This window comes from Nasonia vitripennis, chromosome 4, assembly GCF_009193385.2.
Source record: "Nasonia vitripennis strain AsymCx chromosome 4, Nvit_psr_1.1, whole genome shotgun sequence".
Lineage (NCBI taxonomy): Eukaryota > Metazoa > Arthropoda > Insecta > Hymenoptera > Pteromalidae > Nasonia > Nasonia vitripennis.
The window spans coordinates 2,743,177-2,766,302 of NC_045760.1; the positions used below are offsets into that span (position 1 = coordinate 2,743,177).

At 37.1% G+C, this 23,126-nt stretch overlaps 5 protein-coding genes across 18 annotated transcripts; 3 read left to right on the forward strand and 2 right to left on the reverse strand.

The window, feature by feature from the left end:
- Nucleotides 1-80: 80 nt before the first annotated feature.
- On the forward strand, nt 81-1,779 carry LOC100120616 (probable RNA-binding protein 18). Its single transcript, XM_001604189.6, has 5 exons — nt 81-222; nt 381-469; nt 552-765; nt 855-931; nt 1,015-1,779. Exons 1-5 carry the CDS (start codon nt 217-219, stop codon nt 1,226-1,228), a joined length of 600 nt encoding a protein of 199 aa, XP_001604239.2. The 5' UTR covers nt 81-216; the 3' UTR covers nt 1,229-1,779.
- LOC100114094 (probable 28S ribosomal protein S25, mitochondrial) lies at nt 1,773-3,347 on the reverse strand. Its single transcript, XM_001606951.6, has 3 exons — nt 2,501-3,347; nt 2,224-2,330; nt 1,773-2,148 (listed from the first exon to the last, which is right to left on the reverse strand). The coding sequence occupies exons 1-3, from the start codon at nt 2,635-2,637 to the stop codon at nt 1,883-1,885; spliced, it is 510 nt and encodes a 169-aa protein (XP_001607001.1). The 5' UTR covers nt 2,638-3,347; the 3' UTR covers nt 1,773-1,882.
- LOC100120593 (alanine--tRNA ligase, cytoplasmic) lies at nt 3,147-8,701 on the forward strand. 5 transcript variants are annotated; one of them, XM_031929338.2, is made up of 13 exons: nt 3,147-3,247; nt 3,986-4,140; nt 4,213-4,401; nt 4,475-4,620; nt 4,701-4,892; nt 4,968-5,258; nt 5,333-5,442; nt 5,528-5,802; nt 5,883-6,206; nt 6,284-7,060; nt 7,135-7,419; nt 7,483-7,663; nt 8,016-8,699. In XM_031929338.2, the coding sequence occupies exons 2-13, from the start codon at nt 4,000-4,002 to the stop codon at nt 8,645-8,647; spliced, it is 3,543 nt and encodes a 1,180-aa protein (XP_031785198.1). In that variant the 5' UTR covers nt 3,147-3,247; nt 3,986-3,999; the 3' UTR covers nt 8,648-8,699. The 5 variants fall into 5 exon arrangements, with proteins under 5 accessions (XP_031785198.1, XP_031785197.1, XP_031785196.1 ...); XM_031929337.2 differs by having other exon boundaries at nt 3,232-3,362; XM_031929336.2 differs by lacking the exon at nt 3,147-3,247 and adding an exon at nt 3,347-3,614 and having other exon boundaries at nt 8,016-8,701.
- LOC100120542 (mitochondrial ribosome-associated GTPase 2) lies at nt 8,657-11,998 on the reverse strand. 4 transcript variants are annotated; one of them, XM_008213178.3, is made up of 8 exons: nt 11,696-11,998; nt 11,267-11,459; nt 10,685-11,187; nt 9,996-10,148; nt 9,804-9,923; nt 9,381-9,719; nt 8,918-9,289; nt 8,657-8,843 (listed from the first exon to the last, which is right to left on the reverse strand). In XM_008213178.3, the coding sequence occupies exons 2-8, from the start codon at nt 11,439-11,441 to the stop codon at nt 8,709-8,711; spliced, it is 1,797 nt and encodes a 598-aa protein (XP_008211400.1). In that variant the 5' UTR covers nt 11,442-11,459; nt 11,696-11,998; the 3' UTR covers nt 8,657-8,708. The 4 variants fall into 4 exon arrangements, with proteins under 4 accessions (XP_008211400.1, XP_032455393.1, XP_032455394.1 ...); XM_032599502.1 differs by having other exon boundaries at nt 9,996-10,235; nt 10,303-11,187; nt 11,696-11,979; XM_032599503.1 differs by lacking the exons at nt 10,685-11,187; nt 11,267-11,459 and adding an exon at nt 10,303-10,355 and having other exon boundaries at nt 9,996-10,235; nt 11,696-11,979.
- A 1,789-nt stretch (nt 11,999-13,787) lies between these two features.
- On the forward strand, nt 13,788-23,125 carry LOC100120491 (transmembrane protein 189). 7 transcript variants are annotated; one of them, XM_032599505.1, is made up of 5 exons: nt 13,788-13,855; nt 17,934-18,667; nt 18,747-18,958; nt 19,029-19,247; nt 19,320-23,125. In XM_032599505.1, the coding sequence occupies exons 2-5, from the start codon at nt 18,436-18,438 to the stop codon at nt 19,578-19,580; spliced, it is 924 nt and encodes a 307-aa protein (XP_032455396.1). In that variant the 5' UTR covers nt 13,788-13,855; nt 17,934-18,435; the 3' UTR covers nt 19,581-23,125. The 7 variants fall into 7 exon arrangements, with proteins under 7 accessions (XP_032455396.1, XP_031785200.1, XP_032455397.1 ...); XM_031929340.1 differs by lacking the exon at nt 13,788-13,855 and adding an exon at nt 16,151-16,278; XM_032599506.1 differs by lacking the exon at nt 13,788-13,855 and adding an exon at nt 16,175-16,216.
- The last annotated feature ends 1 nt before the right edge of the window (nt 23,126 follows it).

Consider the following 23,126-nt stretch of genomic DNA (forward strand, 5'->3'; position numbering starts at 1 on the left):
TAATTTCACATTAGTTGCTCTAGCTGCTGCTGTTGCTGTCACTGCCGAGTGCTGGTAGTTGTGTTGTCTGTTCGTCCCGCTATGGTAGGGTTTCTTTAAAAATAGTCGCATGCAGAGTCCAACTGACGAGCTTTTCAATATAATTAAAAGTCGATATAGCCTAAAAAAATAAGGCTTCAGCCTACTAGACGCGGAAGTGCTCGTTTTCGCGATAAAATGGAGGTGAGTACATACTGTCTTTTGCACAACTTTAACTCTCTCCTCCGCTTTTGAGGTATAAAGCCACTTTGTGCACTCAAAATAACTTTTGGGCGGGCTGACGTTCGCCCACGAGTTTGACAGATATATGACTTTAACATGTGACTTTTTTATGTTCTCAGCCAGCACCGTTGCCCCTTGAGCCTATCAAATCGAACAATATAGAGGAGAGGAGATTGTGGGTTGGTAACTTAGATCTACGGATTAATGAGTAAGTATTACTAAACTGATTATAAGTTACTTTCTTTCCTTTTGTTGTATTTGTCAAATCTAATTATTTTGTTTTCCAACTGGTATCAATTCCTCAAACTTGTACAAAAACACGGAACTATTGAGAAGTTCGACCTCCTCTTCCACCGGTCTGGACCACAGGCTGGTCAGTCTAGAGGATATGCATTTGTTACTTATAAAACGGCAAGAGATGCCGAATCTGCAATGGAGACCTTACAGAATCTCAGAGTTGGATCTAAAAATATCGTAGTCAGATATGCTCACAGTATAAACGTGGTATGTTTCACAATATGTAACCTTATATCAATTCTGATTTCAGTATTACTGTGAAGATATTTTTATGTACAATATCTTTCAATTCCTAGGCTGAATTAGATAAACCCAAACCCAAGATTGAAATACCTGCCCTGGCTGGAGCAAAAAAGGATGATAAGAAGATAAGGTAACATTTATGCAATATTAATTTTATTGACTCACATATTTTATGAAGCAATGTGTAAGTAATGTTAATGACATTTATTTTAGTCGTGAAACAGCAATACAAGCTATTGAAGCCAAATTAAAGATGATGAAAGAATCTGAAGAAGAATTTCAACTGAACAAGCCTTTAGAAGGAGCACCTCTAATTTATCAGTACCAAAAACCAGAGAGCAACAAACCGTCCACTTCTCGGCATTATGGTAGAGGAAGCTACCATAATAATAGAAAACCATACAGTCGAACTAGACCAAGAAGATAATTGTGATTTGTGTTTCAAACCTTTTGTACTTTCATTGTATGAAAGTATGAAAGTTCCATATCTATGCATTCATTTTCATTAATTTATTAAGACATTGCAACACATTCGCATATAGAATTACAAAAAAGTCATCATTGCTTAACGTGTAATATTTATAAGAAGTGCAAGTCATTCTTATTAGATAACAAATGCATTTTAACAATTCCATTTCATTAATTCCATCATTGTGTGTGCCTAAAACTAAGAAGCGCTTTCATGACTGTATTACTCTTAAAATATTCTATTAATTATAATGCTTTTTCAGAAATGATCTTTCAGTGCCATAATAACAAAACTTAGTGTATTGAAAATACTTTTAGTTTTTGTTTACAAGTATTATTAATGGTTATATTTTAACAATGACTATGAAAATGACAGTGACGAGTACGATCTATTTATACATATGTACATATATTTATTGTTTTGTGATTTCATTATGTACAAATTCTTACTACTATGTAATATTTTTGTAATACTAATATTTATATGTAATAAAAACAAGTAATATCATAGACAATGAGTTTATTATTCATAAGTTTCAATAATTTGACTTATACAATGCTTTAAAAAATGTATTTACAAGAATTACTTTGCGTTTAGTGTCTAATAGTAATTTTAATCGTCATTTTTGGCATACTTAAACTTTCCTCTCATATGATTAGGAAGTGGCACTAAACCAGGGCAGGGAATCTGTCCTGGAATTTCACATATACAACTTTTTTCACAACCATATCCAAAGTTTGCCGGATTATCTTTCTTTTCTTTTGCCACAGCTTCCTGATCCAGAACTTCCTTTGACTTTCCAATTACTTTCAATAAGTGGTCTAATATTTCATCTTTGCTCTTCATGTCTACATCAATTAGCATCCTCTTACCACTCTCTGTAAAAAGAATTTATTAATAAAATCTATAATTCTGCAAACATAATTATAATTATTAAATGAACCATTGCATACCATAGAAACACCATATAAAAGGTGATGGTGTCCTGTTCTTTATTGTCAAAACTTGAACCTCTGGATTCTTATACAGTACTTGTGGTAAATGCCAAAAAACAAATTCCCTGTAACGAAATATACGATTTTTATTTATAACTGAAAAGAACAGAAGTGACATTCGAAATATCAAAGTAATAATGCACAAAGTAAGTAAATTGAAGTTGCTATAATTAAAAATACACTGTACAAATAAAAAGTAAGCGCATAATAACATTTGCGTTCGTGCTTTTCTAACCTTAATCCCTGATGATGTTGTCCGTGAGTGTTGTAGTTGATTTGCATTACCTGAATGGAATTCTTCAAAACCAATTTGCCAGCTTCTAAATATTTAACTGTGCGCCTTATAGGCTCTCTCCCTATCATGAACGGCATGGCGAACTATTTTTATTGTTAATAATCCGACTTATAGGCAAATTTTACACAACGCTCTCGGAGACAGAGATCAACGCGGAAGAAGACGTAGACGGCTCTATACATATACCTATATATAGCTATAATATAGACGATGTATAGTGTATACCTATATAGGTAAAGCATACAGATCACCCGTATTACACAATTATGTGCAGTTTATTTTTTGTCCAAATAATTTAAATTTTTTAGAACGAGTAGCTTGCTTAGATACTTATTACTTATTATATTTTTAATATTCCCAACTATATCGCAGTAATAAAATATATAAATACAATGATAGAAACCAATTCAATTAAATGTCATGTATTGTAAAATATATAAAATAAACATTTCAAATAACGAATTTAATCCTTTTACGCATGAATTAAAAAAGAATCCTAAATCGCAAAAAAGCAGTCGAAAACTTCAAATTTCTTCTGCTATTCCAAAACTGGCTCCTGAATGGAAAAAGGAGCTTAGTAGAGCCGCTTCGCGTGGCCTCGTGCACAATTCTTTAAACTTATAACTACGATAGTTTCTTCTACTATAGGAAACGGATAATTAGCTCTTGTCAAAAATAATCTAAATTGTATACTTTATTTACGTTTGATTACTGATTAGTAATTTAAGCATTGAAAGACCTCGCTTCGCGTTCATAAAGACTTCAAAATAAGTGCATCAGAAATCCAGCAACAAAGCTAGAGGTTATGTTGTAACTGCATGCTTTTATTTGGAGCACATATATATACTTTCGCTCCGTTCCAGGTCCTTTATATTCACGGGCAAGGCGCTTACATTGCCTTTACTTTCACCGGTTGATTCCGTTCTCATCTCGTACAGTTTGTAGTTTATCTTAAAATTTGAGACATATAGGTGTTGAGAGTACGGGTGACCCGGTGCTTTTTTTCGCGCATTTGTCAGCTGTTTCGCAGTTGTTGCTCCGGACTTGATACGCGGTAATTGTTGTTTGGAATTTGGATAGTTGGGGATCAACAATCGGAGGGCTTATTGTTCACGTGGGTCCACGTGACTACATTTTTTTTTTATAGCTGTAAAAATATGTAAGGTTTTATTTGGTGCTTTTCTTTGAGATTTAAAATGTATTTGTAAGGGGTTTGGACTCTGTACTATATATAGGTTTGATTGTTTTCTGATGCAATTTCCACTAATCCATTCCATATGGTTACCTTTAATCTAAAGTTTATTAAGTCAAGTCAAGAAATTTTAGATAAAGTTAATTAATTGCCACTTTTGATAAAGCTTTAGAAATTTTTTACTTGATATAAAAATTTTTGATTGCACGATTAATTGATGTGATTTTTGACAGAACAAGCTATAATCATGGCTGGAAAAACTGCCAAGGACATTCGTCAAGCCTACATTGACTTTTTCAAATCCAAGGATCATGAGTATGTTCACTCTAGTTCAACAATACCCCATGATGATCCTACACTGCTGTTTACAAATGCTGGGATGAATCAGGTAAATAATATTATAATTAATATAATCATTGTGTGTTAATACATCATAACTGACCTTAAATTATTTTAATAGTTCAAGCCTATATTCTTGGGAACGGTTGATCCCAACAGTGATATGGCTAAATGGGTGAGAGTTGTCAATTCCCAAAAATGTATACGTGCTGGTGGAAAGCACAATGATCTGGATGATGTAGGCAAAGATGTTTACCATCATACATTTTTTGAAATGATGGGAAATTGGTCTTTTGGTGATTATTTCAAGGTAAATTCAATATTATTTTTAATTTATTGATGCATTTGCTATCACCATGATACTGATGTGTTATGTATTCTAGAAAGAAATTTGTGAATGGGCTTGGGAATTCTTGACTCAAAAGCTGAATTTACCAGCTGATAGACTTTATGTAACTTATTTTGGTGGAGATGAAAAATCAAATTTAAAACCGGATGAAGAATGCAAAAATTTCTGGCTTTCTCTTGGGTAAGTTAAATATTTTATTTTCAGTCAATTTTCATGCAATTTTTAAATTAAATAAAGACATGATTTTATTTATTTTTCAGGGTACCAGAAAGCCATGTCTTACCTGGAAGTATGAAAGATAACTTCTGGGAAATGGGTGAAACTGGTCCATGTGGTCCCTGCAGTGAACTTCATTATGATAGGATTGGAGGTAGAGAGGCTGCTCACTTGGTCAACATGGATGACCCAGATGTCTTGGAAATATGGAATTTAGTGTTCATACAATATAACAGGTTTACTATTGTTATTCCATTATTCGATTTATTCGAAGTATTGAAAATTTATTAATATTAATTTTTCAACTTTAGAGAACAGAATGGAGAACTTCAGCCACTTCCTAAGAAACATATCGACTGTGGTTTAGGTTTAGAACGTCTTGTGTCGGTTATACAAAACAAACGCTCAAACTATGATACAGATCTTTTTACGCCACTTTTTGAAGCTATCCAAAAGGGTACCGGTGCTCCTGCTTATCAAGGTCGTGTCGGAAACGACGACAAAGATGGCATTGACATGGCATACAGAGTTTTGGCTGACCATGCTAGAACTATAACTATCGCTTTGGCTGATGGTGGAGTTCCTGATAATACTGGTAGAGGGTAAATATCTGATACTATAGATTTAAAAATATTTAGTTGTTTAAACACTCTAAAAATATTTCCTTTTAATTTAGGTATGTGATAAGAAGAATCTTGAGGCGTGCGGTCCGGTATGCGACGGAAAAACTCAACGCGCAACCTGGATTCTTTGCAACTCTCATAAACGTCGTTGTAGAACTTCTTGGTATGTATTATATCCCCTTTCAACACATTGTAATCAAATATTGATTAGCTAAAGAGATACGAAAAATTTAATTAACTGCTTACAGGTGATGTATTCCCGGAGGTCAAAAGAGACCCTCAGTCTATTATAGACATAGTCAATGAAGAAGAAGTGCAATTTTTGAAGACTCTTTCAAGGGGTCGAAATCTCCTCAACAGGACAATCGCTAAACTGGAGTCGACGAAAGTAGTACCAGGAGACGTTGCTTGGCGATTGTACGATACATACGGATTCCCTGTAGATTTAACACAACTTATGGCTGAAGAAAAAGGATTGACAATTGATGTAGCTGCTTACGAGGAAGCCAAGAAACTAGCAATCGTCTGTATTACATTATTATACTAGCAACTTTTACCTTTTTTTACCATTAAATGACATTTGGATACCCGCTATTTTTACAGATTGCTTCTCAAGGCAAAGCCGGGGGAGTAAACGATCAAATTAATTTAGATGTGCACGCGATCACGGAACTTCAAAATAAAGGAGTGAAGACAACGGACGACTCTCCGAAGTACAATTACAAAGTGGCAAAAACTGAGAAATACGCCGAATATACCTTTGCTCCGTGTACCGGTACTGTTCTAGCTTTGCGCAAGGACAAAACGTTCGTAGATGAAGTCAAGTCTGGCGACGAAGTTGGTGTGTTACTAGACCAAACCAACTTTTACGCAGAACAAGGAGGCCAAATCTACGATGAGGGTTTCTTAGTAAAAGTCGATGATGAGGTAATGCATACATTTATGTAAATAATTTAAAAATACTGAACGAAAATTCTGTAATATTTCATTTTTTTCCCCCACAGAGTACGGAGATTCGAGTCACGAATGTACAAGTCAGAGGTGGATACGTCCTGCACATCGGTACTGTTGGCGAGGGTACTCTGAAGAAAGGTGACAAGCTATACTTAAACGTGGACACGTCGAGGAGAAGACTGATAATGAGCAACCACACCGCCACTCACGCCCTTAATCACGCTTTGAGAAGTGTACTCGGCACGGATGCCGATCAGAAGGGATCTCTGGTCGCTCCCGACAGACTGAGATTTGACTTCACGAACAAGGGTGCAATGACTGCCGAGCAGGTGAAAAAGACTGAGCAGTTCACGAACCTGATGGTCAAGGAAGACAAGGAGATCTACGCGAAAGAGAGTCCACTGGCTATCGCCAGAACGATTCAGGGTCTCCGCGCTATGTTTGGTGAAACATACCCTGACCCAGTCAGAGTAGTCAGCATGGGTGTTACTGTTGAGGAGTTGGAAAAAGATCCACTGAGCCCAGCTGGCGCAAAGACAAGCGTGGAGTTCTGTGGTGGTACTCACCTGCATCGTACCGGACATATCGGTGACTTTGTCATTGCTAGTGAAGAGGCTATTGCCAAGGGTATCAGGCGTATTGTTGCTCTGACTGGTCCAGAAGCATCAAAAGCCTTGAAGAAGGCCGAACTTCTGCAAAACAACTTGAACCAAATAAAGAGCAGCGTAGAAACCGTCAAAGACTCTGCAACTTCTAAGGAGATCGTCAAGAAGATCGTTGAGCTGACGGACGATGTGTCGCATGCTGTGATACCTTACTGGAAAAAGGTTTGCTTTTTTCTAATTTTCTTGAAAATCAGATAATTTTTAATTTGTAAAAATAATTTTTTTTTCTACTACAGGAAGAGATGAGATCGGAGTTGAAAGCGTTGAAGAAGGCCCTGGACGACAAGGAACGTTCTGCGAAGGCTGCAGTCGCGAATGCCGTTGTTGAAACGGCAGTTAACATTATTGAATCTAACAAAGGTGCTCCAGTCCTTGTTGAAGTGTTAAACGCATTTAATAATACGAAAGCTCTTGATGCGGCTTTAAAGAAAGTGAAAGCTATCTCGCCGGAGACAAGCGCTTTGTTTATAAGTGTTGATGAAGATGAAAAGAAGATTTTCGCTCTTAGCGCTGTTCCAAAGGTAAGATTTATAAGGTAATTTTCAAATACATGTTAATACTAAAACTGGTAATCTTTTTTGCAGTCCGCCATTGCTAAGGGGCTCAAAGCAAACGAGTGGATACAAGCTATTGCATCTATGATGCAAGGAAGGGGAGGTGGCAAACCTGAATCTGCTCAGGCTTCTGGCCCTAACATTTCTTGTCTAAAGGAGGCTTTGGCCACTGCGAAGACATATGCATACTCAGTTCTTAAATTGGAAGAAGGTACATCGTAACGATGCATGTGTTTGTGTTTAGCTAGAGTTGTTGTTTGCATATTTTTCCCTTAATTTTTACAACATGAGCGTGTAAGACAAGCGCATGAACACCTATTTTTGTATAATGTGAAAGCCTACTATACGCTTTTCAGTTCTTACTGAAAAAAGTGTTATGCATGTTAAAAGTTGTGCATGAACTTTTTTGTAATTTATAATTGCCTGCAATACAATTTGTGTAATTAACTTGTGGAAAATTTTCATTTTTATATAATAAATTTTTTATTTGGATTCGTCAATGTACCAAAATTATTTTTCATCATAACACAGGCTAAAACCGAAATGACTTTTAAAATTTTCAGAAACTAAAACTAGTGTCGATACGTCCTGTTCTAAATCCACTTCTGAACTATCTGTTTACGCAAATACCGGAAGCGTGAAGGGGTATTTGGTACAAATCGCAGCTCGATATGCTGGAAAGTGCCTTAAGGTTCAGAATCATACAAAAAATACTCGAGAAAGTGGTCCAATTGTATATAAAGATGACACAATAACTTTGAATGACGGAAACGCTATTGCCTTTTACCTCGCTGATGATCAATTAAAAGGCACTGACTTGTTTGCTCAAAGTGAGGTTTTGCAGTGGATGAGCTTTTCGGACAATCATATTCTACCATCGGTTTGTAGTTGGGTTCTACCTACTATAGGCGCTGTAAAAAGTTCCAAAGACTCAACCAAAGAAGCGAGAAACAACGTACTACAAATCTTGGAAGCTTTAAATAAGACGTTACTGAAGAAGACATATTTGGTAGGAGAACGAATTACTTTGGCTGATATCGCAGTATTTATTACACTGTCGCCAGCTTACCAACATACTTTGGATTTGGAAACGAGAAAAAAGTACCAAAATACCAACAGATGGTTTGAGACCATTTTACAGCAATCCAACGTTAAGACTGTATTTGAGGATTTTAAGTACTGTCAGAAAAAATAAGTCATTTTAATAATTTTAACATTTTTTATTAAATAAATCTTATGCTAAATCATCTTTGCTACTATTCGTTTTTTCTAAAATGTAAGTCGTACAATTTTCTGATTTCCTTTAATAACGTTGCAACGTTAGTTCCCATTTTTGCAGAAATCGGAATAATAGGTAGGTCGATTTTTTCTTTTAACAGCTTCAAATTTTCCTGCAAAAATAGTATATGTTAATATATTTTTTTCTTTGTCCACTCATTATTTGTAACACACAAATTAAACATACCTTTGCTTCTGGTAAATCAACTTTGTTTGCTATGATTATCATAGGTCTATCATTCAGTTTATCGTTAAATTGGCTGATTTCATACTGTAGAATTTCAAAATGAGTCCACGGTTCCTCTTGAGTTAAATCAACGATAAATAATAAAGCTGCACAACGTTCGGCATGTTTTAAAAACGTAATTCCAAGACCTTTATTCTTATGTGAATCTGGTATTAATCCAGGTAGATCAGCAACAGCAATTTGCTCATAATCATCATATTGGATCATTCCAATGTGAGGTCTCAAAGTCGTAAAGGGGTATGATGCGACTTTTGGTCTTGCTCTCGAGATAGCCCTGAGTAACGTACTTTTGCCAGCATTAGGAAGACCAATCTATAAATCATCAAAATCGTATTGCTACTGCATTCATGATCCTTGGCTATTATACATACTAAGTATACTTATTATAGTTTTGTCAACTTACCAAACCGACATGTGCCATACTTCTCACTTCTAGCACATACTGTTTGCTTTCCCCTTCTGCCCCGTATTCAGAAATTTTTGGAGACTGGTTCATGTTAGACTTAAAGAAGGCATTGCCATGACCTCCTGCACCACCTCGAGCAGCTATGTACATCATACCTTCTTCATCTAAGTCAGCCAGTATGGTTCCTTCTGTATCTCTTACAATAGTTCCTACTGGAACTTTGATAATATTGTGTTTTGCATTCTTTCCAAAACAGTCTTTGTTGTGCCCATCTTCTCCACTCTCAGCTTCAAGTACACTACTTACAGTTGACAAATCTTTGACATCAGCTGATACCTGAAATTTACTTTACTCAATTTAACATTCCTGTTAAAAATATATTTCTATAAAAAAAATGTATTCTATAATAATTTTACCAACTTGAAATATTACATGTCCACCATGACCCCCATCACCTCCGTCTGGCCCAGCTCTTTCATTCACCCACAACTGCAGGAAAGAAATAGCTCCATCTCCTCCTTTGCCTCCTTGAACTCTGACCTAGTATTGTAAAATCATTATGCAAAAATTTAAAAATATCGTATATTAATCAATGATGAGAAAATACTTTACCTGTTTCATATCAACAAAGTATTGCAATGTATCTCTATCAGATTTTGGTTTTGTATTCCTGAGAGCACTTGCAACATGTTCATGTTCATGAATTTGATGAGTACTGTGAAATGATTTGTACAAGAAACTGCTTATAATTCGAATTCTTTTGGACTGGTAAATATTTTTCTGTACAGTGTTGCAATTCCTAATAACTCTGTACACTGCAGAGATGGATTGCCATTTGAAAATAGGTTGCATCTGGAAAAAAATCATTAAATTAAATAAAAGGAAATTAGATCTTTAAAAAAATTAATTTCGTTCCAACCTTTCTATGTTTCAAAATGCATTTAAAGTGCGTCAAATTTTATTTACACCTATCTGGGAACAGTTACATGCAAATCTCTTTCAACTATTTCTGCTATTAAGTTTTCGTGAATGTCTATAACTAATTTTCTGTATAATGGAAATTTGTCAGATTTGTAAGTTATTCTAAATGTTCTGGTTTCTTTGAAATCGGAAAATTTATAAAAACCAATAAATTCCACATTGCTTATAATAAGACCTGCATTATTGTACAATGATTCATAAAAGTTTGAATCAGAGAATTCTGAATTAATACAGACTGTCATATCAAATTTGTAGAAATTAGGATATAATGATAAATTACAGCTACTATCATTTGCATCCCTACTAGCTTCAAAAATTACATTCTCCCATTCAATTGGCTTGTAATTGTTCTTCTGTAAGTTGATTTTTGTTTTGGGTGCAATATTGACAATGTCAGGTCTGTCAGCTCGCTTAAAAACATGAGTGAGAGATCCTTCAGTATTAAATTTTTTTTCCAAACTCCTGTATCCAGTAACAGTGTAAGTTTTAAACAGGGAAGAATCAAACGGTTCAATAGCAAGTAGCACAAAGCTACCATGAGCAGCCATTTCTGTGACTTGCCAAGAATCATTCCATTGTCTTCTGGATGTATCAGCAGGTGTACCCCCCTGTCCATCGCACAAACTCATCAGAACTTTTCCATCCTTATGTAAAACAGATTTAACCGATATGAAAAACTGTCTCAACAATTCTCTGTTCTTTTCTATTCTCATTTTTCCTCCTACATGAGGGAAATTAAAAACTACTATGTCAAAAGACTGAGAACTCAAGATTTTATGTTCTTCGAATTTTGTTGCATCAACTCCTACTAATACGTGAATACCTGAAAAGAAAATCATAGCTTCATAAAATATTTATTTTCTCATGTCTTTTGAAAAAAAAAATGAAATTATTTTACTGACCATGACTTTTTAAAATATCTATGTTTTTCTTTCCAGTTTCATTTACATCCTTTTCATAACAAGTGGCGATGAGACGGACATTTAAGTTATGCTTCACTAATGTAACAGCAAAAGAAAAATTTCCCTCGCCAACCAAAAGTACTTTTGCATTTTCGTTGAACAAAGACAGTTTCATCTTTACTGAAATCGTTGACTAAAAGAAATATCTTGAGTTGTAACTTTGTTTCGAGTGATATATAATTTTTGAAGCTACCAAAGTAACTAGAATATGTGACAATCTACAGCAGAAATTTAACGTTAAAAAATAGTTTTCAAACGATATATTTTTTTTGGAAGCTGAATAGGTTAGAAAGCCGAAAAGTGTGTTCTTCAACCGTAGAAAAGGTTATCGAACAAAAATTAATGAACTTCCTAATCTACGACACCAACCTTGCACTCCAAAGGTAATAAATAAAATAATCAGCTCGATTTCCTCATTGAATAACTATATTTCTCTTCTAGAGGCCAAAGCAGCCCGTAAGTATACACGTATAAACATGTGTGTTTACGTTTGCCCACGTTTCTCGATCTCGAACGCCGTCGAACGTTCTAATCTCGACGATCGATTTTTCCCTCGTAAATTTCAAACCACGCGTTCTCTCAAACAGAATATCGCATGTCTCGTCCACATTAAGATAATATACACAGTTGTAAATAGTGTACATATTATAGCTGTATAGCAAAGTTATACTCGCTGTTTTCTTTCTTTTTTTTTTTTTTTTTTAACACTATGATTATTAAGCTAAGTGTACGAGTTGGCAGTATGTAAAAAGCCCGACAGCAACTTTTATTTGCGTAATTTGAATAATTACGAAAATTTCCGCTCTGCGTGAAAGGTCGGCGTATTGTAATATCGACGCGCTGTCGTCTATGACTTTCTTTTGACGACTGTTTTGAATAATTCAGATCTGCAACGAACCGCTGAAGGTGTGCGCAGTCGAATTGAAGTGCCTGCACACGAGTAAAGAGACAGTACTTTAGTTTACGACTTTGAGCTAGATATAGGCATCGATTTACATAGGTTTAGTTTTGACTAATTTTGAGTTAAAAATCTATCGATTTCATAAGTATAACACCTGATGTACTCCGCACCACATCGCATCGCATATCAAATGCAGGCGAAATAAAAGCTCACGCGCGCGAATATTCAAAAGCGGCCATTTCGCGGTAATTCCAGTTCTTATTGAAATCCAGCGGTAATAACAACCGCGTCGAAAACGTGACAATCAGCTGACTGTAAAATAAATCCCATTGTCCAGTGCAACCCGAGCGTATCCAGATCGATATAACTTGTCCGCATCATCGCGTACCTGTACACGCCGCTGCTGAATACATAACGGCGCGAACCAGCGGACTTTCGTGTCGTGAGGTGTGCTATGTCGCATGATATGCGTGTGTACGCGCGCTGTATGCGGTTAATTTCGATGCGGAGCTCTTTAGCTACTGTATTTACGCGATTAATTACTGCCGGAGCTTTTTGAAATACGGAGAGACTCGAGCTAGCTATAGTGGGGGGGCTGTAACGTCATCCTTATTTTAGATGCGGTGTGTGTATGAAATCATGCGCGATCGAATTATCGATGAATCATATAGGCGTTTGCTTCCTTAGCGTCTGGTTGATTGCTTTAATCGAGGCTTTACAGGCTGAGCCGTCTTGACATCCTCGGACTTGTTCTACTTGCAGCTTCTTTCGAACCTTAACATTGCAAAGTTGCTACCGTCATGCATAATCCTCTCGGTATTAACGATTCCGTTTTCCGTCATTCTGCCCACGCATCGCGAAAAGTGGCAGCTTGCTGTAATTACACCCAGTCCTTCAGTGTTTTCTGCCGTATGATAAAAAAAAAAAATCAAAATTCAATCTAAAGTTGCGCTGCAAAAATTATACCGTGCCCGAGTATACCATCGACAATTGCGCCTATTCCACTTATATACTGGTTCTAATCTTTGTAATACCAGACCAGCGCATGACTTTTGTTCGTTACCAAGTAATTGAGAAATTCTCGCGGATAGGTGCGAGCGAATGCGTCATGTCATGTATTCTTCCAGAGCTTTCTTGACGTCCAAGTAGAAAATTACGGGTATACAGACGCTCCGACTGCGCTTCTCTTTAAGCGCTTCTTTTTATATATATATATACTACTCGCGCGTATAAGGTCGAAATTTTTAATAAGCGCGCGGATACTGAGCTTCCCGGCGAGGCTATATAAGTAGGAGGAAATTGATTTCGCGCAAAAATTAAATCACGTGTGTATACCTATGATGTCCGAAACTTGCGCTACATCTATATATACAGAACGTATAAAACTCAATAAAAGCCTGAACACGCGCGTATACGATCGTCGGGCACGAAAAGCATCGATCGTCCACTCTATTAGTCCCCTATATCCTTTACTGGCATAGAGAAGAGTAGTCCGACTCGAGTCAAGTTCATTGCTTTTCAAGCTTTAACTGGAACAATCGGCCGCGGCCGCTGCGCAGTATGTAAGGAACTTTTTTCCGAGAAACAACGCCGCCGCGTTGCGTGTCTATGTGTATACACGTGTACACGTAAGTGACGACTCACCCATATACATATCCGCGAGCGCGCGGACCGTAAGATCGATTCTCCAGTTAGGCTGACCTGCTAATTTAATATTCGACGCGGAATTCTTATACATTATAACACAGAGACTACGGGACTTTGAAAAATTGCGGCCACTTGCTGCGCGCGCTGATTGATGCTATACCGATCGTCACCTATCCGCGGATTCGATTGTGCGCTTGATCGTCGCGCGAGGGTAAATATATACGAGGGGAAATACATCGCCGTTTGCGGGGCTGTTTTTTCCCTTTCTATATTGATTCAACGGGAAATTCAAGTCTCGGCAGATTGAGCGATCGTCCTTACGGGCTGTTAACGTTTGTTGGTTTTGCGTTTATCATACCGAAACACCTGCAGCAGACTCTCGCGTCCGTCACTTCGCAGTTCGATCATAATATATAAAAGACTCATATATAAACACGCGACGACATAGAGCAAATTTACATATATGTACAGCAAAGTTACATACACCTCCGCGCGTTACAGGTCGGTCTTGATCGATCGACATTATTTATAAATACTTCGACGTATAGACACCGGACACTATACTGGTATTATAGAAGTTGAGGCTTCGTCTCGAAGATTCCTGAGGTCGTTAACGCAATGGGATGTATATTGCGCATAGACGCGACTTTAACGAGTTTGCTCTTAGCGAAAAGTCGCGGACGATTGTTTATTTGGAAAGCTTAAGTGGCTGCTTTCATCAGTTTGTATTACTTTTTTCGCGTTTAATGATTCTTTTATCCGCGTTTTCGCCACTTTAACTTGTCACGCGCGCGTGCGAATTGATTCTTTTGAATATTTCATAAAGACGTTCCTTTGCGCGGTAGATTTTTTCGCGAAAGCGATTCGCGCCGAGACTGAAGAAAAAGGAATGCGAGCTACTTGTCACTGACTCGTTATTATAGAAATGATATCGCACGTGCACATCGCAGATAACGACTACTCTCGACTCTTGTCAGTAATTCAGTTTGCTGCTCTTTTTTCTACGCTCGTTCGTTACCAATCGCTATATTGATATTCAATTTTGCTGTATCAGCTGCCGTTGAGCGATAGCGTTAATAATATAATAAGCCCCGACAAGTATATACTTAGTCGAACCTGTCATTTATGTTTAAATTCAAAAATGTGCTTTTTTGACTTGAAATGAGTTTTTCTACTCTTCGAGGTAAGAAGAGAAAAGAGAAAGAAGCGAGTTAGAAAAAGTATCCCTTAATAAAGTGCCCTTAGAGCATTATCGTGTAGCGTATCGGGTGTAGATAAAAATGGAGGCGTGCTATCTAAAAAAAGACTATCTAAGGTGGGGCAGGTTATTTGTCTTTTTTCAGCTTTTACGAGCTTATAACGGAACAATTGTTAGGACAGCGTTGTGTCATCCGGGAAGGTCGTTGGTGTAAAAATAATCACGACAATTGATGAAAAGAAGATCCTATCAATTTCCAATTCTACAATGTACCTTCGAATTTTTATCCCAACTGCATCTATCGCATTACAAACGCGCGCGCGCGCGCAGCTATCTACGTGAATTTATTGTTGCGTCTGACGTATATGCTATTTTCGCAAATATGCCTCGCATAAATCAGCGACGCGAGTCGTGCAGTGGCATGAAATTCAAATGCGCGCATCGTTTATACGAGGATCGAGCAACAGTTTGTCGTGAAAAAGTATACGATCTACACGGATTGTTTGACGAAAAATTTACACATCCTCCCGGGGAAATTTTTTAATGAGTTGACAAGCCGATTATAATTCATTATACAATGGCGCGTGCGTTCGTGTCTCTCGTATAGGGATATCCCACTTTTTCCACTGGCTGTATTCGTGCTCCTTGGAAAATTCACACGCGTTTCTTTATACATAATGTAAATCAAAGGATAAAAGTAAAAGTTAGCAATAAACCGAATTAAAATTCTATTTTTCGGATACACACGGGAAGAACACGCGTAATCTTTCTCCATAAAAGGCTATAATAAGGGTTAAGCGCTTCGCTAAAAAAATTTAATGGAAAACGTCGCGACGCAGGATCGAATGTAGCTCGTTCTCGTAATCGCAAGCTCGAGATCCTTATGTATATATATACCCTCGCGAGCCAGTATGAGAAAAGCCATAACCGAAAGGGCCGAAAGGGAGCGAGTGTACTTAGACACGAGCCTATACACTATATATATAACACGTGCTTGCGAGCAAAGCCAGAAAAGAAGAAGCATATATCGCGAGGGTAGGGGAAAAGGCAGGAGAGGAGGAAGAGGGGAGACGTTATAGCCGAGGACGAGGCGGCGCAGAGGCGAGGCTCGCGCGCACGCAGTCGTGTCGGCGGTATATAGTAGGTAACTTATGTGCCGCATCGGACGCTGCGCGAATTTCCACGAGCTCGTCTCTCTGCCTTTGTGTACGTTTTTCCAATTATCTTCACAGTCTCTCATCCGAGAGTAGATGCGGTGTGTGTGCGTGTGTTCGTGCAGTGCGACGCGTTGTATTATTATTCTGCAACACTTGGAGGCGCTAGCTTGGCGCCGTCAGTAATGCGCGCGGTACACGCAAAGCCATCGATTGAAGACTATATACTGGTGCGCGTCGGCGAGGACGATGTTCCTACTGTTACACGAGCTTCGTACGCTTGCCTTGATTCGCGAGTTGCAGCGACTTTTTCATTCTTCGCTCTCTGTCGTGTTTATTTTCGTCGTCTCTCTCTCTCTCTCGTCGCGCGGCACATGTGAAGCTCGATCCGTCGCGTTTTGCTCTCTCTCTCTCTCTCTCTCGATGCTGTCATCTGCGTATTTTTCGCGCTTGCTTTATACGCTCTCCTCCTGTTGCTCATCGCCGGATGCACTTGGGCTTGAATCTTTCGTAACGCTGCATCAGTGTATATATAGGATCTTATCATCCGTCTCGCTTATTCGCAGAATCCTCTGCTATTCGCGCGAATTACGTGACAATCTTTCGCCGTGCCAGTCATACAGTCGTGCACACACCACGTCTTATCTCTGAAAAATCTTATCGGCCCGGGCGTCTATTGTCATAGGTGAAATCTCTGCAGGTGTCATGTGTACCGAATGTCAAGCCTACGAAACGGAGCAGACGGAATTGTAACCTACCGGCGGCTCTTTTTTCTTCTCTTTTGTCAACGAAGACTCGCTATCTCGGCGTCACGTATATACTTAGGACGTGCGCGCCTCAGGCGATTCGAGTAAAGTGTCTGCGCGGTGCGCGACACAATTGAAATTAATAACATAAGAGCTCTGAGACGAGAAGTAGGCGAGTCGGCAAAGAATGCAGCCGTCTCCGGCTCTCTTTGTCTATACACGCTTGCTAACTATTTATTTAAATTATCGGCTATAAATCCGAGCCGTCGTTCATTGATGAAATCGATGAATTTCAGGCGCTAGCGTAAAATTGCGAAATTCTCTCTGCACCGTGAGGGGTATTTTTAGATAGCCGCGAGCGCGCGACAGTGTGAATCTCCGATGACTATAAGCTACTTTTTTTCCTTTCCTCGATTGTCTTTTGAATTATTATACATATACTTATAATACGCACCGATACGAGGTCTCGTACGTGCCTGCGCGCTATTATTAGTTTATCAGGCATATTGTAAAGTGATACTTTATAAATAATTGCAAAATGGCTGAGCTGAATTGAATGCAATTGCTCGGAGTCGTTCTTTTTTCGCGTTTCGCTCTTGAACAGGATGTGGATAAGATACATTTTTACGAGGTGCGGGCGTTGAGTAATTGCTGGTGTGCAGTGTTCTTTCAGAGCTGTACGGATGTGAGAATTTCATGTATAGTCAGCTGTCTGGTTAGAAAAGTGAACCTGAATCCGCTTATAACCTGACTTCATTGTATAAATTCAGAGGCGAATGAACCTTGAATAACTGGACATAACTGATATATCTTTGTTCGAAGGGGGTTGCCAGTTATTTCATTATGCTGTGATTGCTAGCTGTGTGTATGTGAAGCTCTGTCGAGTGTAACTAACAGTGTAATCTCAATTTGCAAATATAAGCTGGACATCTCATTTTCATTGATTAATTCTTCATTTCAGATAATACAAGTGCTCCTGCAGCCTTTGGCTGAAGATTCAACCGAAGAGGCACTTGACAAAGAACTTGAGATGGACAAGATTATTTGAGAAACTTTCATAAATCAAAGGCTTGTCGAATGTTACAACAAAATTCGTTGGCTTGATCCTTTTCAAAACAGGATGAAGACCGCTCACTCGATGCTTACAACGCGCTCCTGTCTTTCAGTAATGCCAATTGGACCATTGAGTCCAACAATTGTCACACTCGCAGCATACGCAAATCAGGAAGAAGTGGCTTTTGTAATTCAAGTCAGAGCATAGTACCTAGAAAAACGCGCTAATAGCGCGTTTATTATTTATCCAATGGGAAAATATGCCAATGGTTGACAATTTTCACAGCTCTCGCAACTACTTCAAAAAGATTTTATTGTCTTGGTGATTTTTGATCTTGAAGAAAATTGATATAGCTTGCAAAAAAGCATTAATTTGTAATAACATTGCAAAGACTGTAAATACAATAATCATGGAAGCATCGGCAATGCCACATCTGGGTCAAGCTGCTTCTGCAGCTTGCACTATGGCCACAAATTTTTTGGCCCCTGTAAAAACGGAGCGTCAAATTTACGAAAATTCTATGCTTGAAGATGATCCTAATGCTAATTCAGTGGTGCCCACTTCAGCTGAAGACAGAAATGCTCCAAGGTGGGGTCCGAATCACAAAGGTGCTCAAGAATTAGCAAGTTTGTATAGTGGAGGTGAGATCATTCAATTTTCTATTTGCTTTTCAATTGACACTGCTTTTTCAAGTCGATTCACAAAACAACCTCTTTACAGGCAAAAGATTGCAAGAAACAGTATGTGTATGTGTTTGCATAGCTCTTATGTCCATCAATATACTATTCATACTCATTCGAATAAAGCTGGAGAATTTGGGTTCAATAATCATTGGTGCATTATGTGGAATCATTACCGCAGACTTCATTTCTGGTTTTGCTCATTGGGCTGCAGACACATGGGGATCCATTGAGTTACCAATTATTGGAAAGGTATTTTTTGATCAATTCGACTTTAATTTTAGATTATCAAAGTTTTAAAAATTAATATGCATTATTTTAGAATTTACTCAGGCCTTTTCGAGAACATCATATAGATCCAACAAGTATTACAAGACACGATTTCATAGAAACAAACGGTGATACATTTGCAGTTACCATACCAGTTCTCTGCAAACTGACATGGGATTTTCTCTTCTTGTCAGAGTCAGAAATTCAGAAAAAATTTTTCTGGATCTGTTACTGGTATCAACTTACAATATTCGTAGCACTAACAAATCAAGTGAGTGGCTTGAAAATTATGGTTTACACTACCGATTCAATATTATTATTTTAAGAATGTCTCTTTTGACAGATTCATAAATGGTCTCACACATACTTTGGATTGCCTTCGTATGTTGTCTGGTTACAAGAGCACCGAATAATTTTGCCGAGACGACATCATCGCGTCCATCATGTTTCGCCACACGAGACGTACTTTTGCATAACGACCGGTTGGTTAAACTGGCCCCTGGAAAAATTGCATTTTTGGTACATATTAGAGTGCATAATCGAAAGAACGACCGGTTGCAAACCCCGAGCTGATGATATGAAATGGGCTCAGAAGCGCACTTGAGGTACGAATCAATAAGCGATTCTTTTCAATGATATTGTTGCATTAAGATTTCTACAGACTTCCTAGTGTTAAATACGATGTCGCATTGTTTTTGTTATCTCAAAGTTTTGACCCTTTGACCCCGAATTCTTTTTCAAGCAGAAACTAATCATTTTAGAGGTCTCGCTATTAAAATTCAAACTTAACGGTATGCCTTTCAATCGCTTAAAAATAACGAGGGGTTCAAGGTGTTAATTCCATGTTTTGCATTGGTTCTCGAAAAACCGATATAAGTATTCTATAAATAATCTAGAGAGTTGCGCAATAACGTTATCAAAGAATATATTTTAGCATCGGGGAAAGAATTTTCGACACAAAAGCCTTAAAAGACTGTGTGAGTAGTAAGTCATTGAAAAAAAAAGAAATATATTTATATTAGGAGACAAATCAACTAGATGTGTGAGAACTTTGGCCTTAGAAATTAGACGAGGAAAGAAGCGAGAAATTATTTAGAATATAAACGTCAATCGAATTAAATACAATATAAATGTGAATTTCGAATAAGTTTCACGCCCAAGACGCTTACGTAAAGATTTGTAATGAAATTCATACAGATTTATAAATCACAATATACAGAAGTATCTCTATATAAATCGTCATCGATTGCTAATTTTTCTCGTTAGAATAAATGTTAATTTTTTCAATGCAAATGCAATGTATAAAGTACTTCGTATAACGATAGTCCATTTTTGTAGAGAACGCGAAACCATTTTTACAATAAGCACATGCCTAACGAATTTAAATATAGGAATTTAGAAATGTATCGATGCATCAAGGTATCATACATTGACGGATGTTAATTTTGCATCGATTCGCAAAATATTAAACGCACGCAACGCCTAAGCTATTTTATCGCGCCTGCACAGCGCGGATTTTCCCTGAACCTTATATTCATAGTATATTTCAAAATGTCAATCACGAAGTGCTCAGAGATATTTTCGATCGACCGTTAAAAACGAATGAGGAGTGCGAAGCCTCGTTGTTTCCTCGTTATTCGCACCGTTTCAATATTAATATTAAATTTTGCGAGTTTAACTTATGTATTTATTTATTGAAATAATTTATTAACAAATGTTATGTTTGCTTGTTATTTCAAACGTCGATAATCATTACTATAATCGGTAATCGTTGCATAAACTATTCATGAAAATTGGTTTTCGTTTACAGAAGCATCGTTATGAAAATTTCAGTTTACCGTGTTTCTTGTTTGTTTTCGGATATTTGAATTGGCCAGTTCAAAGCATACACTTTAAAACACTTTGTAAACGGATGAATGGCGTAATTAGAAACTTGCTCAATAGCTTGCGTAAATTGATGTTATTTGTATACTCTACATCATTTATTTGATTATGAATAAGGAAACAACGAGTGAATGTTCTCCAGATAAATTATCTAATAGCCATTTGCGTACACGCGTATAGGTGAACGTTACAAAAAAAGTGTAAAGCAGCTGCGTTAGTCGCGGAAATTATAAAAATATATCTAATGAATAGTCCGCAAAATAAGCCTTAGCATATAAACAATCGATATCTCAATTGTAGTTTACGCCAGTTTACGTCGCGCCAGCAAGGTCGCCGCCAGACCTTAAACATGATATTCGAAATGTGCCGCTTAACAATGCACTACTTGACCAATAAATTGGCGAAAATCCGTATCGCTCTAGTCTGTCAACCGACCCTCGGACAACGTTCACCTATACCTATAACGCGAACAATGCGCGTGTATCCAAGCACAAAATTCACTAAGCGAAAGTAAGGTGCTAAGAATAACGTACAAGTTTCGGGTTCAGGGACCAATAAGAGACCTTCACTTTGCTCTCGCGCGACGGAGCAAGGGTGAGTTTTTCGGGATAAAAAGCTTCAGCGCCAGAGCGCATATTCAATGTCGCGATGCGACTAGTCACGCGCGCCATTATAGTTCCTCATTTTATCGAAAGAATAAAGTTTAATGAAATAAAAACCTACGATAAAGCAACCAACGCGTATAATATTAAACTGAAAAACTTCTATATTAACTGTTAATTATACTGATGTAATTGCAAAATATTATTAACCGACGAATTTTGAAAGATTTACGATTCCTATTGCATATTACAGCTGTGCGTCTTGCTTTCTTTTTATATTATACAATACACCAACGCTATATTTTTATGTATTTACAATGTTTATTCGTGTCAGACCCACAGCTGATGTGTGGAAACCAAGCTAATTATATGATGTCTATATACCGTCAAATGAGCCTTGATTTCTATATAACACAATGATGCATTGTTTTTTTAATTGAGCGCTTCCTTTTGAGTGCGCCAATGACTTTTGATGTTTCGTAATTTTTGCAACTTTTATAAAATCAAGACTCAATTTGTACAGGATTTTTATGTAATAAAGTGTATAATCTTTAACGTTCAGCAAAAAATGCACACGTAACTGTGTAAGAGAAAGCGTTTTTGTAATTATATCGGTGCAGCTAATATGAATAATTGTTTAAAGCAATATGTAATTTTATGTAAAAAGCAAGATACTTTGATTTATTCTTGTAACTACGCAATGATCTAACAAATCAATTGATTTTTATATTAAGATAAACTTGGGTGATACTAAGAATGTTACTTTGTACAAAAGTAAATAATCCATTCTAATCAACGATGCCTAAGTAATATTAATTATCGCACTCAACTTTCATGAATGCATCGCCATAAACTACTGTTAACTTTTCATAAGAAAATATGCAAAATTAAAAGAGCCTTCAAGTGTACCAATAACGACGGAATTTACAGCATAACGAAAATCAGCGCACACGCGAAATAGACGCCTTAAACCAGAAGAAAACGTCCATGCTTCTCATTGCAGAGGGCAATATTGATAGTATAAACATAAACAAATATTATATACACTCTATAAGTCACCACTCGCCTTTTATAAAAAAATAAAACTTAAAAAGAAAAAATATGCAAAAGCTTTAAACTGTGCTACGATAAATTTTTACGAGCATAAAAATGTGCATATGTCAAAGCAGCTTTAATCAAGCATTGGATATATAATTACTTACTTTTTGTCTGACATACACACACATATTCATGTGAAATGTTTGCTATTGATTAAAATAGTTTTATATTTTAAGCATTTAGTTGATCCGCCAGGATTCTAGTAAAAATCAAATTATGATTTAAGTGATCAACATTAAACATATGAAGCATGACTCTAACTCTGTAAATATTATGTGGTTGGTGTTACAAAACTTGTAGATATTACCATCCATCGTAACAGGTTATCGTATTTATCTTTTCACGCAGAGCGAGAAAGTATTTAGATTTTTTTAAATTAAATCACATTTATTAAAAAAAAATTTGTTCTAGTATTTTTTATCAGTAGCGCGAGGTACTTTAATAACTAATAAATGCCTACTTGATACACTCAATAGTCTGATTTGATAATGTTAAAATTTTTTTTAGTCAAACAAAATATTCTTAAATGCCAATGGTAAAAATAAATCAAATTCAGAATATAAAAG

Excerpts from the sequence above, each read along its gene's own strand:
- LOC100120542 (XM_008213178.3), bottom strand. The coding sequence starts at position 11,441 with ATGAAACTGTCTTTGTTCAACGAAAATGCAAAAGTACTTTTGGTTGGC. Across the intron at positions 9,924-9,995 it reads ACTTTGTTGATATGAAACAG|GTCAGAGTTCAAGGAGGCAA; the intron begins GTAAAGTATTTT and ends TTACAATACTAG. Across the intron at positions 9,720-9,803 it reads GTGGACATGTAATATTTCAA|GTATCAGCTGATGTCAAAGA; the intron begins GTTGGTAAAATT and ends AGTAAATTTCAG.
- LOC100114094 (XM_001606951.6), bottom strand. The coding sequence starts at position 2,637 with ATGCCGTTCATGATAGGGAGAGAGCCTATAAGGCGCACAGTTAAATAT. Across the intron at positions 2,331-2,500 it reads CAACATCATCAGGGATTAAG|GGAATTTGTTTTTTGGCATT; the intron begins GTTAGAAAAGCA and ends ATTTCGTTACAG. Across the intron at positions 2,149-2,223 it reads TTTTATATGGTGTTTCTATG|AGAGTGGTAAGAGGATGCTA; the intron begins GTATGCAATGGT and ends TTCTTTTTACAG.
- LOC100120491 (XM_032599505.1), top strand. The coding sequence starts at position 18,436 with ATGGAAGCATCGGCAATGCCACATCTGGGTCAAGCTGCTTCTGCAGCT. Across the intron at positions 18,959-19,028 it reads AGTTACCAATTATTGGAAAG|AATTTACTCAGGCCTTTTCG; the intron begins GTATTTTTTGAT and ends GCATTATTTTAG. Across the intron at positions 19,248-19,319 it reads TCGTAGCACTAACAAATCAA|ATTCATAAATGGTCTCACAC; the intron begins GTGAGTGGCTTG and ends CTCTTTTGACAG.
- LOC100120616 (XM_001604189.6), top strand. Across the intron at positions 470-551 it reads TTAGATCTACGGATTAATGA|GTATCAATTCCTCAAACTTG; the intron begins GTAAGTATTACT and ends GTTTTCCAACTG. Across the intron at positions 766-854 it reads ATGCTCACAGTATAAACGTG|GCTGAATTAGATAAACCCAA; the intron begins GTATGTTTCACA and ends TTCAATTCCTAG.
- LOC100120593 (XM_031929338.2), top strand. The coding sequence starts at position 4,000 with ATGGCTGGAAAAACTGCCAAGGACATTCGTCAAGCCTACATTGACTTT. Across the intron at positions 4,402-4,474 it reads CTTTTGGTGATTATTTCAAG|AAAGAAATTTGTGAATGGGC; the intron begins GTAAATTCAATA and ends TATGTATTCTAG. Across the intron at positions 5,443-5,527 it reads CGTCGTTGTAGAACTTCTTG|GTGATGTATTCCCGGAGGTC; the intron begins GTATGTATTATA and ends AACTGCTTACAG.